The 14,632-nt window shown below is 43.6% G+C and overlaps 1 protein-coding gene across 1 annotated transcript in view; it reads right to left on the bottom strand.

Moving 5' to 3' along the window:
• Positions 1 to 4,428: 4,428 nt before the first annotated feature.
• Positions 4,429 to 14,632, bottom strand: part of DSTN (destrin, actin depolymerizing factor) — a 37,433-nt gene continuing 27,229 nt past the window's right edge. Inside the window, exons 2-4 of the mRNA XM_059134107.1 lie at positions 11,453 to 11,760; positions 8,099 to 8,175; positions 4,429 to 5,672 (exon numbers count right to left, since the gene is read on the bottom strand). Of these exons, the coding sequence (XP_058990090.1) occupies positions 5,563 to 5,672; positions 8,099 to 8,175; positions 11,453 to 11,760 (495 nt within the window). The 3' untranslated portion in view covers positions 4,429 to 5,562. The remainder of the gene's footprint in view (positions 5,673 to 8,098; positions 8,176 to 11,452; positions 11,761 to 14,632) is intronic.

Genomic DNA, 14,632 nt, shown 5'->3' with positions numbered 1-14,632 from the left:
CAGGCTCCTCGTCCTCCTGAGCCTTGGTCCCAGGCGTGGGATCAGACTGGCTGGGGCGGATGGGCACTCACAGCAGGGTGGGCCCCATGGGGAGGGTGCGGAGCCCAGAGAAAAGGCAAGCCAAAAACTCGTCTGTTGCCTCCTTTGGGACCTCTGCATGCACGTCATAGGTGTCTGGCTGGTGGGTTTACCCCTCTGTGGTGCCTGACAGGGGACCCTTCAGACTCAGGCAGCATATTCTAGAGCCTCCAGCCCCTACACACCATGCACCCCCTGAGAGGCCCAACGGCACTGACTCGTGCTGCGTGACCAAGACCCAGTCTCGGCTTCTGGGGGGGGGGGGGGGTGCCTCACCTGTAACCTGTGGTCCACCTAACCATGCTGTCTCTGCACATGTGTGTTGCAACAGTACGGGGATCGGAGTGCTGGGACTTTGGGGAAGGCTACCCAGAGAAGTGAGCTTAAGCTGGAGTTCACCAGAGCAGGTGCTGTCAGGAGAGGGGAGGCGGGCTCAAGGCTGAGGGGACAGCAGGTACAGGAATCGGTGGCAGCCAAGGCATCAGGACAGGTAAGGCAATACGAGCCATGAGATTTTTAGGTAAGAGAAGACCATCATACCTGTTCTAGAACTATGAAGGGGGCTGAAAGGGGAATCCCATAGGACTTGGGGTGCAGATGCCGTATTTTCTGGCAGCAGACTGAACAGGAGAAGTGGCCAACGAAACCTGATGCCAACCACATCCCCAGCCTTGTGCTTGGTTCTCACGTGAAACCTTCCAGTCCCCACAGGAGGTACAAAAGTGAGCAGCTCATCTAGTAAAAGGCAAGGCAGGTTTCAAACATTTTGTCAGTGCTCACTCAGCTGGGGTGCAGGGGTCAGCTGTAGGGGAAGAGTCAAGTTTTGGAATCCATGGACCCCATGAATAGTGGCTGAGTTCACCCCCAAAACTGGTGGCCCCTCACTGCACCCTCCATGTGCCTTTTTGCATTAGGAGCAGGGAACTCTGTGCCAAAGGACCTACAGGGCAGGGGTGGGGTGGGGTGGGGGAGGGCGGTCACAACTCCTCCCACCAACAGTGAGTGGCCTTAACCAAAGCCAGTGGTTTGGGGCCCTGGTCAATTTCCTGGTGGGAAACAGGCCAGACCTGGCCCTACACCAGACACATTACCATGCCGGTGAGCAGATGCTTCTGGTATGCTCCCCTCCCCCTGCCACACTGACTGCAGAATTGAGAACCCTTATGCTGGGCACATGCCCTCTGAAACCCAGGAAGGGCGGCCCTTGAGGCACGCAAGGCATGGAAGAGACTGGGCAGTATGGAGCAGCTGCCTCTGGGTACTTCTTGGTGACCGCTGCTCCCTGGGTTCTGGTTACAGCCCTGCTCTCTCAGACCACCCGGCAGAGACCCTCCAGTGTCTATATGCCTTGAGAAGGTAAAACAAAGGCCACCATGATACAGGGTGGTGGCCCCAGGAGGCTGACCTGGGGACTCTCAAACCACTGTGGAGACCTCCTGCAGCTCAAGCTCTCAGGGCCCATCTTCCATCCTCTGCGTCCCCCACCCCAGCAGGTGCCATGTAGCCTCAAGGCCCAGCAGAGGAGACCCAAGTTCGATAAGCAGCCTGCCAGAGCTTGCCTCGGCCTGGCCTTGTTGCCAGGGCTGTCTTGGGTAAGGTTCCAGCGTCACGCTGAGGAAGGAAAAGAGCCATTCAGGAAGATACTGGAGACCGCTGCCCTCAGTAGATGCTAGAACGGGGTCAACGGGCCCCCCGGTCTTCCTCTACAGGACACAGAGGCCCGGGGAGTGTGCCTTATTCACCTGGCCATTCCTAGCTCCCCGTCCTGCAGATGCAGGGTCCCTGCAGCATTGGGTAACTGGATTCTATAGCCCCAAGCTCTCAAGACCAGTGCGGAAGCGGGAATTGCCCAGGCTAGACAAGAGCACTTGTCAAAGAACAGATGCTGGCTGACCTGCTAGACTGTTGACAGGAAGCACTGCTCTCCCCTAGGCCTGGCTTCCTGGAGGAAGTGGCCTGGGAGGCCCGAGCTCAGTGCTTCTGCTACATCTGAGACACTCACCCCCACCTCCCCCAACAGCGCAGCTGGGAGAATTCTGAGAACATCTAGTCTCTATCCTGCACCCCTTCAGAGGCTCCCCGACTCGACCTGAATTCAGCTCCAGGGTCACACAGGCCATGAAGAGCATCTCCGCTCTGGTAGCCCCATCATGTCAGCAGCTCTTGACTTCCTCTGGTCATCTCTGCATAACATTCAGTAAAATGTACAAACACCAGGCTTCCTGGCCTATAGGCAGCCAAAACACAAGATTTTAGAAACCACTAGACACCCTCCACAAATGCCTTTTCTCTGAGCTTCCTTCAGATTTGCATCTAACAGAATTCAAAGCCCGAAAGAACTGTTACCTTTCCTGCCCCAATGCCAGCCTCATCCCTGGCACCGAGCAAGATCTAACCTTAGAATTCCAGATATCAAAAATTAAGAACTCTCCTGGGGTACAATGGGAATAGTTTAGGGCCAGAACGAAAGAGATCCTAGTTTCTGTAGTCCCAGTTCTGCCACTTAGGAGTTCTGGGACTTTAGGCCTGTGACTGGACTTCTCTAGGAGACCCACTGGGGACACTGGCTATAGGCTGGTAGGTCTCCTGGGCAGAGCCCAAGGACAGACCTGGCTGGCCAAACAGCTCAGGTTATACAAATTTTGCTTCCATCAAATCCCTGGCTCCTGGAATTTCACCCTCTCACAGCCACAATGCAATTATGGGTGACCCTCAAACACCACTGAGGTTAGAGGCATGGATGCCCACCCCCACCCCTGGCACAGTGAAAGTCTGTATTACTTTTTTTTTTTTTTTAATCTATATTACTTTTGACTCTCCCATGAACTACAAACAGCCTACTCGTGACCTGAAGCCTTCCCAATAACAAAGAGTAGATTAATGCATTTTGTATGTTATGTGTATCCTAACACTGTATTCTTAAAGAAAATGTTAAGAAAATCATGAGGACATACATTTACAGTCCTTCCTATAAAAAAAAATCCACATATAAATGGACCCCCACAGTCCAAACCTGTGTTGTTCCAGGGGTCAACTAGAATGACCCTTCTTACAGCTACAGCCCAGTTTGAACTTGGTCAGGTGTCTGTCAGTCTGTATTTCAGAAATGCCCAAATCATGGGAAAGTGGTGTGCCCCTGGGCATGCCCAGTGTGAGAACCTTGAGAGCAACCAACCAGCCAAGAGAGAGAAGCTGCACTTCCTATGTGTGATCAGCCAGCCCTCTGGAGTGTTCTGCAAAAAAGGAGACCACTCGACTGAGCCTAATTCTATTATCTAAGTCGCTATGCTCACTGTTTTCTCAGGGATTAATATTCCCTGAAATAACGAACTTCATAGTCAAGCTCTGAATTTCTATTCACAGTGGCTTTGTCTGCTTCTTTCCCAGGGCAAAAGAGTATGCGCAGATGACCCTCCAGTTAGTCTTCCGCACACACACTCCCGTGCTGCGTCTGCACTTACTTGCAGGAATGCAACCGTGCTTGCCAAAAGCAGGTGTACCTGCAGTTTGATCCCTCACCAGAGTCCGCTGACGTCTCAGACTCACATCTGGCATCAGAATGACCTGGAGTGGAGTCCTTGTTAGCCGGATTCTTGAGCCCCCACCTCAGGAATGCAGTAAGACTCTCAAAAGCTCCCCTAGGTGGAGATACAAGTTACCTGTTAGCAACTTCCCCATTTCTGGCCTGTGGGAGAGGCTTAAATTCTCTCCGGTCCTGGTACCCTGTGTTTAGCCCTCCCCATAGCATGCATCCCTCTCGCACTGCCCACCCCTATCTCCCTAGCACCGCCGCCCCCTACCCCCAAGCAAATGCACACACACCAGCAGACAGCGCTGGTTCTCTAAGAAGTGCCATATGTCACGACTTCCTCCTCAACTCCCTCATCAGACACCCAGCTCTACCTACAAGGCTCATTCTCGAGTCAAACAGCCGTGGACCGCTACACTTCTCAGGAGGCCCGTTCAGAGACTGTGACTCACAGCACTGCTTTGCAGTACAGGGAATCAGAAACTCAGGATGAAAGAATAACATGCAGCTCACCAGTAAGCCAGTAGCCAGCGCGGTCTTCTAGATAATTTTGAAAGAAGCATTTTGATTAAAGCGTAACTTTCTTGCCTCCCAAATAAAGCAGAAAGGAGATAGCCGGGTATTTGGATACACATTTGGAGTAAGAAAAAGAAAAAGATACCCAGCTTTTTAATACCAACTTCCTCATTCAATAAGAGGGGGAAGGAACAGTGGTCTTAACTCTAATTGTCTGAAATACCCAAATCTCCACACACCTTATCCCATTTATAGAAAGCAAAATCCTTCATCCCCAATTCCCACATGAATAATTACACAAGAGGTAAGTTAAAAATGCTTCCTTTATTACATAAAGCCAATACTGCTACTTCTAAGTTCAACTGTGTGCATCTCTATATTTTTCAAAGTGTTATGCCTGTGATGTTAAAGACAATCACTTCCAAGCGTCATGAGGCGGTGGCTTCCCATGGGTGTCATCCATCAGCCCTGCTCCCCATCCCACAGACAATCAACAAGCTGCTCTGGAGATCAGGAAGTTCTCCCAGGCCCCAGCATACACGTACACTTAGTGTTCTTCCACACCGTACTGTACCAGAAGCAATAAAATTCTGAAGGAGACACAGCTAAAGTTGTGACAGGTGTCCCAGCTTGTCAATACACCATTTTATCCTCTCCATTAATAAAGTGCTGTAATTACAATGGAGCCCTAATCTGCACTATAATTAGCTGTTGCAAGGTACTGTACATTCTCCCTAGGATACTCCGGTGATTTTATTTCCAAGATGCAAGGTCACTCTCCGAACAGTCTCCCAACTAGCCTGCGGAGAGCTCACTGCGGGTGCAGGGAGCTGCTCCCCGTATTCCAACTGCATGCTCAAAATAGTGCTTTCAGCGCTGGTTAGAAGTGTGCACGATTCTGAGGCAGTCTCCATCACACATCTGCTAGAATTAAAAGACTGCCTGACTTAGTCTTACTGTAGTTAGTGTATTAGTGCTGTTACATGTGTTAAGGAGATCTATTTTCCATTATGCAGTTCAGCTCAAGAGAAAATGAAGAATTGGGGCCAAAATTATAACCAGATTATAACCAATTCTCTAAGCAAAAGAAACCAAGTTACCTGCTGAGGTTACAAAGATGCAATAATTCTCTTTATATGGCCCTTGTACTGTTTGGTAACTGCATTATTAAAAATCGTGAGTTTAACAAAAACCTTTACAAGCCAACTCATCAAAACAGGCATTTGGCCAATAAGAATTTAAATTCACACCAATAAAACTTTAGATTTTAGATGTATGTAGGGCCATCTGCACATTTATAGAATATTTAGTTCACTTTAACAGATGACAAGACAGCTCCCCCTCTGTGAGACCCTGGCCTAAACATATTTGCTTTACTTATATAGCAAGAGGGTAACATTAAACATGGAAGCTTTCGATCTATGGCACTGAATGATGGTCTACACAGGGCATCCTTCAAAAGCTACAATTAAGGATCCACCTAGCTTTTCAGCAATACAAGCCCGATTGAGGTCTTCTGGTCCGTTTGCTTGACATTCGTGTTTTATGCCTATGGAGGAAAAACAACAATTCTCTTTAAGGATTACAGCAGCAACATAGCCTATTTCTTTCTCTAAGACAGGAAATTTTTTTTTTTTAAGATTTTATTTATTTATTTGACAGAGAGAGATGACAAGCAGGCAGAGAGGCAAGCAAAGAGAGAGGAGGAAGCAGGCTCCCAGCTGAGCAGAGAGCCCGACAGACAAGTTCTAATATGGACAGAACAGCTGTGGCACATACAAACAGTGGAATACTACACAGTAAGGACAATAATCTGTAACTATGTGCATGAAAATGAACGACTAAAGAAGAGAACACTGATTAAAAGAAGCCAAACTTCATCCAAGCATACAGTCTAGATGATTCTATTTGTATAATGGAAATCAGCCAAAGCTACTTCTACTGCTAGAAGCCACGCTGCTGGTTCCCGTATGGAAGGACTAAGAGAAAGTGACATAAGAGAAGAGGCACAAGGGAGACTTCTGGGATGCCGGTTGTTAAATCAAGAAATAACCATTTCCGTTTGTGAATAGTGAGTTCTACAAAAATTTAGATGTCCACGTTCTATAGATATGTTATGCTTCAATTAAAAGTTAAAAAGCAAATGTAGTAATTTTCTTATTTTTTTAAATAAGTAAAAATACAAAGTCGATGCGTCAGTTGCACAGTTGATTTCGTTGACTATATTGAAGAATAACCCGTATTTACAACTGGCATCTCCTTTGCTCTGGAGAAGTTAGCTTTCCAGTAGTATTGTACTACACATTTAAGAAATCTGTCACAATGAAAACTATGTAAAATGTGTACTGATGGCTTTCGCAGAAAAATTACACCACCTCACGGCAGAATGAGCTCACTTAGGGAATTACATACAGTAGCTTCTCTGTAAACAGCTGCTATCTTTCAAACAGATGCACTGTTTCTGATCCTCCATAATTTTAAGTCCATTTCTTGAGCTGCAGAAAGTACAGCAGGTCAGCTTTTGGACCACTTAGGGGTGACTGGAGAAAGCCAGTGATAGTTTCGTAAGGCAAAAAAAGCAAACAAGGTGACCATCTTTAACATCAGCAAGTCAAATGTATATAGCAATTCTGTCCTTTACTGAAAGGCAAAACAACATGGTGCAGAATCCATCATCAGTTAACCAACTGGTGAACACACCTCTGGTGGGTGGCCCAAACACATGGAGAATCTGACGAGGCCTGAATGATGCAGCAGCAGGTTTCAAGAAAAGAAGTGAGAATTTAGTTTTCCTAGGTAAAACAAGCCAGAGCAAACCTGTTCTACCACAAGAATATAAAAACCAGCCACAGTAAAACAAAACCAAAACCACACTGGGCCAAGTCCTGTGACCCTGGCTTGCCCAGCTCTCTGGTGCTGGCCATGGCAAGGAAGGCGGTAGGCCAACCTGTTACATGGAGGTGACACAATCCAGACCAAGCCTCCCATTCTGCAGCGGAGACAATCAAGGCCCCAGGAGGTTAAGCGCTTGGGGCCAGGGTCACACAGCAGTTAGGTTGTAAGGTGAGCCCTCAGTGCAGACCTCTGGGCATTTGCCCCATGCTCTTCCCACTGTACCAACACTTCCCTCCAGGCTGGAGGTAGTAAGTATGGCCAGGCCATCACACCAGGATCCCCATCACCCTTCAAAGGTAAGTGGCTATTCAAGGATAAGGGCACTTTCCTTTGGACACAGGTGAGTCAGTTACCTAAAGTCATACCATTCCAAAATAAAGCTAAAGAGTATCCTTCCCCATATATGAATGTCTCCTTACTTCAAGTTTGTTAAGTCAACACATTCATAGGCCATCATAAATACATTATGTAGCACAGCCAATGTAAACCACTGAATCTCCATATGCTATTTGAGAAACTCGGCAGCATCTCAAATTGATCTGAAGCCAGCCCAAACAAACAATATGCACACAATGTCCAGAGAATAAAGGGTTTTTGATTTTTTGTCATCCACACCACCCCCCAACCAAGAATAGGGTTTTTTGTTGGTGGTGGTGTTTGTTTTTTTAAAGATTTCATTCATTTATTTGACAGAGATCACAAGTAGGCAGAGAGGCAAGCAGAGAGAGAGGAGGAAACAGGCTCCCTGCTGAGTAGACAGCCCAATGCAGGGGCTCGATCCGAGGACCCTGGGACCATGACCTGAGCCAAAGGCAGAGGCTGTAACCCACTGAGCCACCCAGGCGCCCAAGAATAAGGTTTTTAAGACAGGTCGTTCAGATCCAGAGTGCCCAGCACAAGATAGAAGACATGTTAAAAGTGAGGTTCAACATTCCAGGTTTTTCCTCAAAAGAGGCAACACTTGCCTTCTTTGTCACCAAGGGTCTCCAAAGGAAGTAAGGTGCTTCTTAGAAAAGATGTAGCCCGCATTCCAGCGGTCCACCATACCTCTAAATGTTTGGAAGTAAATCTAATCCATACCTTGAAATTTCTTTTTGATGGCATCCTTGGAGCTTGCATAGATCATTTTACTTTTCAGAGGAGCTAATTCTGGTGCCCTGCATAGAGAGATACCAAAAATGAAAACAATGTTTAGAGAAAGTACAATTACACTGGGTTAAAGATTTGCATCAGTGATGGGGAACAGTCCTCAGAATCTCCTGGGAGTTTTGCTAACTACACAATGTGTCTATTTCCACCCCTCCTTGGACACTATCAAGGAGAGGCACACACAGAATAGCTCAGGTTGACGAAGGTGGAATAAAATCAGAGAACCACCAATTAAAGATCAGATTAATGGGGCCATAAAAAAAAAAAAAAAAAACCACTGGATAATTGACTGTATTACCCAATTTGTTTTAAATTTTTCCCTATTTTTATCAATAAAGGCTCGAGTTTAGGCTAGTAACAACCATCTTGCTTTTCAACTCTTTCTGGTTAGGGAAAAAAAGCTTCAGAAAATATAGAGAATAATCTGTAAATCAAGTATATGCCACCCTGAATTAAGAAATACTAGAGGGGCGCCTGGGTGGCTCAATGGGTTAAGCCGAAGGCAGAGGCTTTAGGTTATGATCCCAGGGTCCTGGGATCAACCCCACATCCGGCTCTCTGCCTGCCTCTCTGCCTACTTGTGATCTCTCTCTGTGTGTCAAATAAATAAATAAAATCTTTAAAAAAAAGAAAGAAAGAAATACTAGAGATTTTAGCATTTTGGCTTCAGATTATCTGTAATATATTCCTTTTTAGAAAACGAAATAAAAGACTCCTCCTTCTTAATCCTTCCTAGTCCCTTCATTTATGTCTATTCCGATAGACAAATAGCAAATTCTGACCACATGAGAGTACTTGCTTTCCATCTTAGACTAACAAAATAAAACATGTCACAAGGATTTTTTTTTTAAGCTTAGCAATTCAGCAACTGTGCCTTAACTGTCAGTATTACTATTATCTTGTATTTAACGAAACTTTTAGTGTCTCCCTCCTCCTGAATGAATCCTGGAAGCACAGCATATGCTTCATAACTTTCTTCACCAGCAATACTGAAAAATAAGAGACATACTAACAATGCACAGAAAAGCCTCATCCTATTCAAACTGCTTGTCCATGAATTATTTCCCACTATGCCACCAAACTCCAGGCCTGCCTCTGCTCCATGCTATCTTAATACACTTTCTATATGGAGTGTAGTTAGATACTTTTAACACCTAATGCTTGCATTTAACTGCCATACTTCCAGACCATTCTACAGTCATTAGCACTGAGGGTAGCATGGACCTCACGCTAGTCTACTCCTGCCACAGAGGGCAGTTTCTATTCTTAGGAACCAGGAACAGCAGTCTGTGTGTCTCTCAGATGCTTATTCCTCCCAACAGAATTTGAGGAATTAACAACGAGGGAGGCAGAACCATAACCATCACCTTAGGTATGGGAATCACTTGAGATGCAAAGTTAAGTGGGTACTTTCTTTATGCAAAATAGGTCAGGGACAGGAAAAAACATTAGCTTCTGATTTTACTCTAAGCAGATTTTTAAAACGCCTTAAGTAAGAGCCATTCCTGGGCCCTACAGTCTGTTATGGGAAACTCCTGTAAGTCTGTACATTTTCTTAAAACAACGTGCAAAACAAAACACTGCATTAACAATGAATTCCTTTTTCTTCTTTCTACCTTTATTTGCCAAATGTTCTTTAATAATGAGGTATTATTTTCACAGTAGGGAAAAAAAGGGGGAAAGTAATGCAAATGAAGTAAACAGTCACCAATTTAGAAGCCTAAACCTTCAGCTGCATTATCTACAACTCAACTATAAATCTCAGAAGGGCAGAGGCTTCACCTATGTTACAGCTGTTTTCCCAGGCTCTAACACAACACTTGGAATGTGGTAGAAATAAAAGTTCAAATCAGGAAGGGCTCCTTCTGAAGTCTCAACAGCTACTATCCTTATGTAGATAAGTTTGTGGCTCTCAGACTTGCAGAACAATAGGCTGCCCCCAACAAGCACCTGATCCCATGTTTATATTCCACACAGCATCTTGGTTTAATCAAGCTCAATAAAGGCTTGCTGAAATGTTACTGAGGTGTGATCTGGAGTTAGATTCCTTTAAACCAGAATTCTTCTGACTTCCTAGCTCCATATCCCAAGCTGTTGGGTGACCTACAGCAAAAAGCTAAGCCCCACCTAGCCGTGTCCTGGCTCAGAAGAAGTATCAAGAGGACCTTCACTCCCCCCAAATCAAAGGCTGTTACCACTCCCCCATCCACTGGAAGCTAGAGAATTATTCTACGTAAGAATTCCACACCAAAGAAAGCAATATAATAAAACTTAGAGACACGTATGACTTTCAACTCAAGCTTAATCTCAAACTTACCTGAAAAGACCAGGATAATAAATTAAGCAGCCTTTTAAGAAAAAAGGCCACATAAATCGCCTTATAACACTTTTTCACTATTTAGAACAATGCTGTCCAGAAGGGCTTTTTGCAGTGATGGAAATGTTCTGTCTGTGCTACCCAGTAAGGTGGCCACTAGTCACAGGTGGCTACTGAGTGTTTGAAATGTAGCAAATGACTAAGAAAATGAATTTTAAAATTTACTTAATTTTAATTATTTCAAATTTAAATAGCCACCATGGCTAGTGGCTACCCCTACTGACCTAGTTAGAGTTGCAACGATAGTACCAACTTCCAAAACAGCAAACCACAGGGGCATTTGGGTGGCTCAGTCGATCAGCCCTGCAACTCTTGGTTTTGGCTCAGGGCATGATCTCAGGGTTACGAGATCAAGCCCTGGCGAGTCTCAGCTGGAGTCTGCTTGAGATTCTCTCCTCCCTCTGACCCAACTTCTACTCACTTACTCTCCCCTGCCTTTTAAATTAATTCATCCTTTAAAAAAAAAAAAAAGGGTAGCAAACCACGGAGGAACAAGTAAAGGATGGGTGTTTTAATTAAAAGTGAAAGGCTGGTTCCTGGCAAGATCTGTTGGAGAAGGTTTTTGGTGGAGTAAACTTTCTTTTCAGGATTCTAGGAAGAATTTTTAGAGAAATGTTAGCTTATAAGTGAGTTCAGAGAATGCATAAAATCTAGCTCCTGCCCCTATCCCCACCAAATCAATCAACTACTAAAAGTCAAATTCTTCGAGTACACAGAGAGTAGTTAAAATTTACTTCTGGTCCTACAAACATTAATGTAACTAAGACATTATGAAACCTTAATAAAAATTAAATGACAATACTACAGATAGACTGAAAATCCTTTTGACCCTAAGAACTGGCTTCTTCAAGTGGTAACAGTAAAATTAACTCTGAGTTATACAGAGGCTCAATATTTCTGATGCTCACCACAGGAAAAACATCAATTCCTCTTTTCTAGATTCCTTGGTTTCAAAGCTTGCATCATACAAAGCATAGCGACAATCTTTTTCAGGAAGCATTCCCACAAAATGCTTGAAAGGATCGGTTATGGTTACACCAACATCTCCAACCAAGATCTCTTTCCCTTCTTCTACAATGATGCACTTTTTGTCTGCACTGAGACAAAAAATGACAGCCTTCTTTCTTTTCTTGATTTCTTCTGGTGTGGAGCACTTCCGAACTTTCATGTCATAAAAAATGCGACATACTTCATCTGCAACTTGCACTCCAGAGGCCTATAATAAGGTAAACAAGTCAGAAGGAGGCTTTTAACTTTTATTGTGCCAAATATAAATAAATCATTTTTTATATTTTTTATAAAGAGTTTTTAAGGTATACTCACCATCCAACAGAAAAACAAAATCTAAGCTGCAATTGTTAGTTTCAGTCATTAAACATTAAAAAAGATTATATATCTAAAGTATTCATCACTACTGCATAGGTATAAGGAAGACTGAGCTACAGCAGCCCCTCCTACCCTAAAATCTGGAAAAAGGTGCTTCTTAAGATATGCTAGATTCAACTGCTTTTAAAGGGGTTGCTCAGAGGTCCAACTGGGAGCAGTCATCTCCCTAACTGGAATATTAATAATACCCAAAATTCTTTTCATAATGCATAGCAGATGGACAGAGCAGCTGCACTGAGAAAATTCCATTCTGTCAGCATATCTTTCTCTAACAGAAGAATTAAAAGATCTTTGTCTATATACATTTCAAAATTATGTGATTAATATTTAGTAACACATTAATCATATGCCTTGAAAATTCCACTTAATCATATGCCTTAAAGATTCCACTTACAAAATCTCTAAGTTTAAATTAAAATCACTAGGGGCACCTGGGTGGCTCAGTGGGTTAAGCCTCTGCCTTCGGCTCAGGTCATGATCTCAGGGTCCTGGGATCAAGCCCCCCATCAGGCTCTCTGCTCAGCAGGGAGCCTGCTTCCTCCTCTCTCTGCCTGCCTCTCTGCCTGCTTATGATCTCTGTCTGTCAAATAAATAAATAAATAATCTTTTAAAATAAATAAATAAATAGATATAAATGAAATCACTAGATTTTAATTGTTTCAACCAAAAAGACATGATAATTATGTGACATGATGGAGGTATTAGTGTAATCATCAGACTGTGGTATATAAATGTATCACATCAACACCTTGTACACCTTCAGCTCACACAATATTATTTGTCTATTATATATCAATTTTAAAAAAGGATAAGAAAACATTTATTGCTGTAGAAACAAAATAACTTAGGATCATACTGACCAAAAAAATAAACCTCTTACCATGTTACACTTGCTATTCTTTTTTTTTTTTTTTTTTATTTATTTATTTATTTGACAGAGAGAAATCACAAGTAGATGGAGAGGCAAGCAGAGAGAGAGAGAGAGAGAGAGGGAAGCGGGCTCTCTGCTCAGCAGGGAGCCCGATGCGGGACTCGATCCCAGGACCCTGAGATCATGACCTGAGCCGAAGGCAGCGGCTTAACCCACTGAGCCACCCAGGGGCCCTACACTTGCTATTCTGAAACGTGACCCTGACAGCAAAAGGTCTCAACCTGAGTTTTTAATCTTTCATCTTCTTTGAGGTGTTCTATCTGCATTATCTTTACTAAAGCCATAATTTTTGATGCCTCATTAACTACTCTGGTTTGCATGTTAGCTTTTCTAAAGCAAGAACTATGAACTTCATAAATTTAAATACTAAACAATGCAAAAAATATTAATGATACCCAAAATTAATGCCAAGTAATTTGGTTAATAGAACTACATATAAGATGAAAGGACAGAGGCACCTGGGTGGCTTAGAAGTGTCCAACTCTTGGTTTCCGCTCAGGTCATGATCTCAGGGTTGTGGGATAGAGCCCCGTGTCATGCTCCACACTCAGCGGGGAGTCTCCTTCAGATTCTCTCTCTCCCCGCTCCCCACACCCTTTCTAAAATAATACTCTTTCTTTAAAAAAGAGGAAAAGACAGCCCACATATGAGGAGAAAATATTTGCAAATCGTATTTCCAGTAAGAACCTGTATCCAGAATAAAGATCCCTTATAACTCAAAAATTTAAAAAGATGACCCAAATTTAAAATGGGTACGGGGTCTGAATAGACATTTCCCCCCAAAAATATAAAAATGGTCGGTAAGCACTTGGGAAAAGTGCTCAACATCCTCAGTCATTAGGGAAATAACATGTCAAAACCACAAGGTTCTACTACTTTATACCACTAGGATGACTTAACAACAAAGACAGCAGTAACCTATGTTGGTGAGACTGTTGAGACACTGGAACTCTTCTACACTGCTGACCGAATTGTCAAACTGTGTGCCTGCTTCAGGAAAGCATTTGGCAGTTTTCCAAAAAGCTAAACACAGAATTAATATCTATTAATGCCATTCCTAGGTATATACACAAGAGAAATGAAAACATGTCCGTATAAAAACTTGTACACAGGGCACCTGGGTGGCTCAGTGGGTTAAAGCCTCTGCCTTCAGCTCAGGTCATGATCCCAGCGTCCTGGGATCCAGGAGGCTCTCTGCTTGGCGGGGAGCCTGCTTACCTTCCTCTCTCTGCCTGCCTCTCTGCCTACTTGTGGTCTCTGTCTGTCAAATAAATAAAATCTTAAAAAAAAAAAAAAAACTTGTACACATATGTTCAGAGCAGCATGACTGATAGCAGCTAAAAAGCAGAAGAAAGAAATCAACTGAATGAATGGATAAACAAAATGTGATGCCATCCATACGCTGGAATATTATTCAACCAATAAAAAGGTAGTGTTAAAGGCTATAACATAAACCGTGAAAATCATTATGCAAAGTGGAAAGAAGCCAGATATAAAAGGCCACATATTACATGATTCTATTTCTAGGAAATGTTCAAAATAGGCAAACCCATGTTCAGAAAGGAAGGAAGCAGATCACTGGTTTTTAGGAACTTAAAAGGGAAAAAGGAATGGGGAATGACCACTAATGGGCATGGGGTTTTCTTTATGGTGTGATGAATGCTCTGGGATTTGACAGTGGTGATGAATCTACAACTCTGAATACACTGAAAACCACTGAATCATACTTTATGATATGTGAATTACAGCTTAGTAAAGCTGTTACTTAAAA

The sequence above is a fragment of the Mustela lutreola genome, chromosome 9 (genome assembly GCF_030435805.1).
Source record: "Mustela lutreola isolate mMusLut2 chromosome 9, mMusLut2.pri, whole genome shotgun sequence".
NCBI lineage: Eukaryota > Metazoa > Chordata > Mammalia > Carnivora > Mustelidae > Mustela > Mustela lutreola.
Note: the sequence above shows the minus strand (reverse complement) of the source record. Positions and strands in the feature narration are given on the sequence as shown.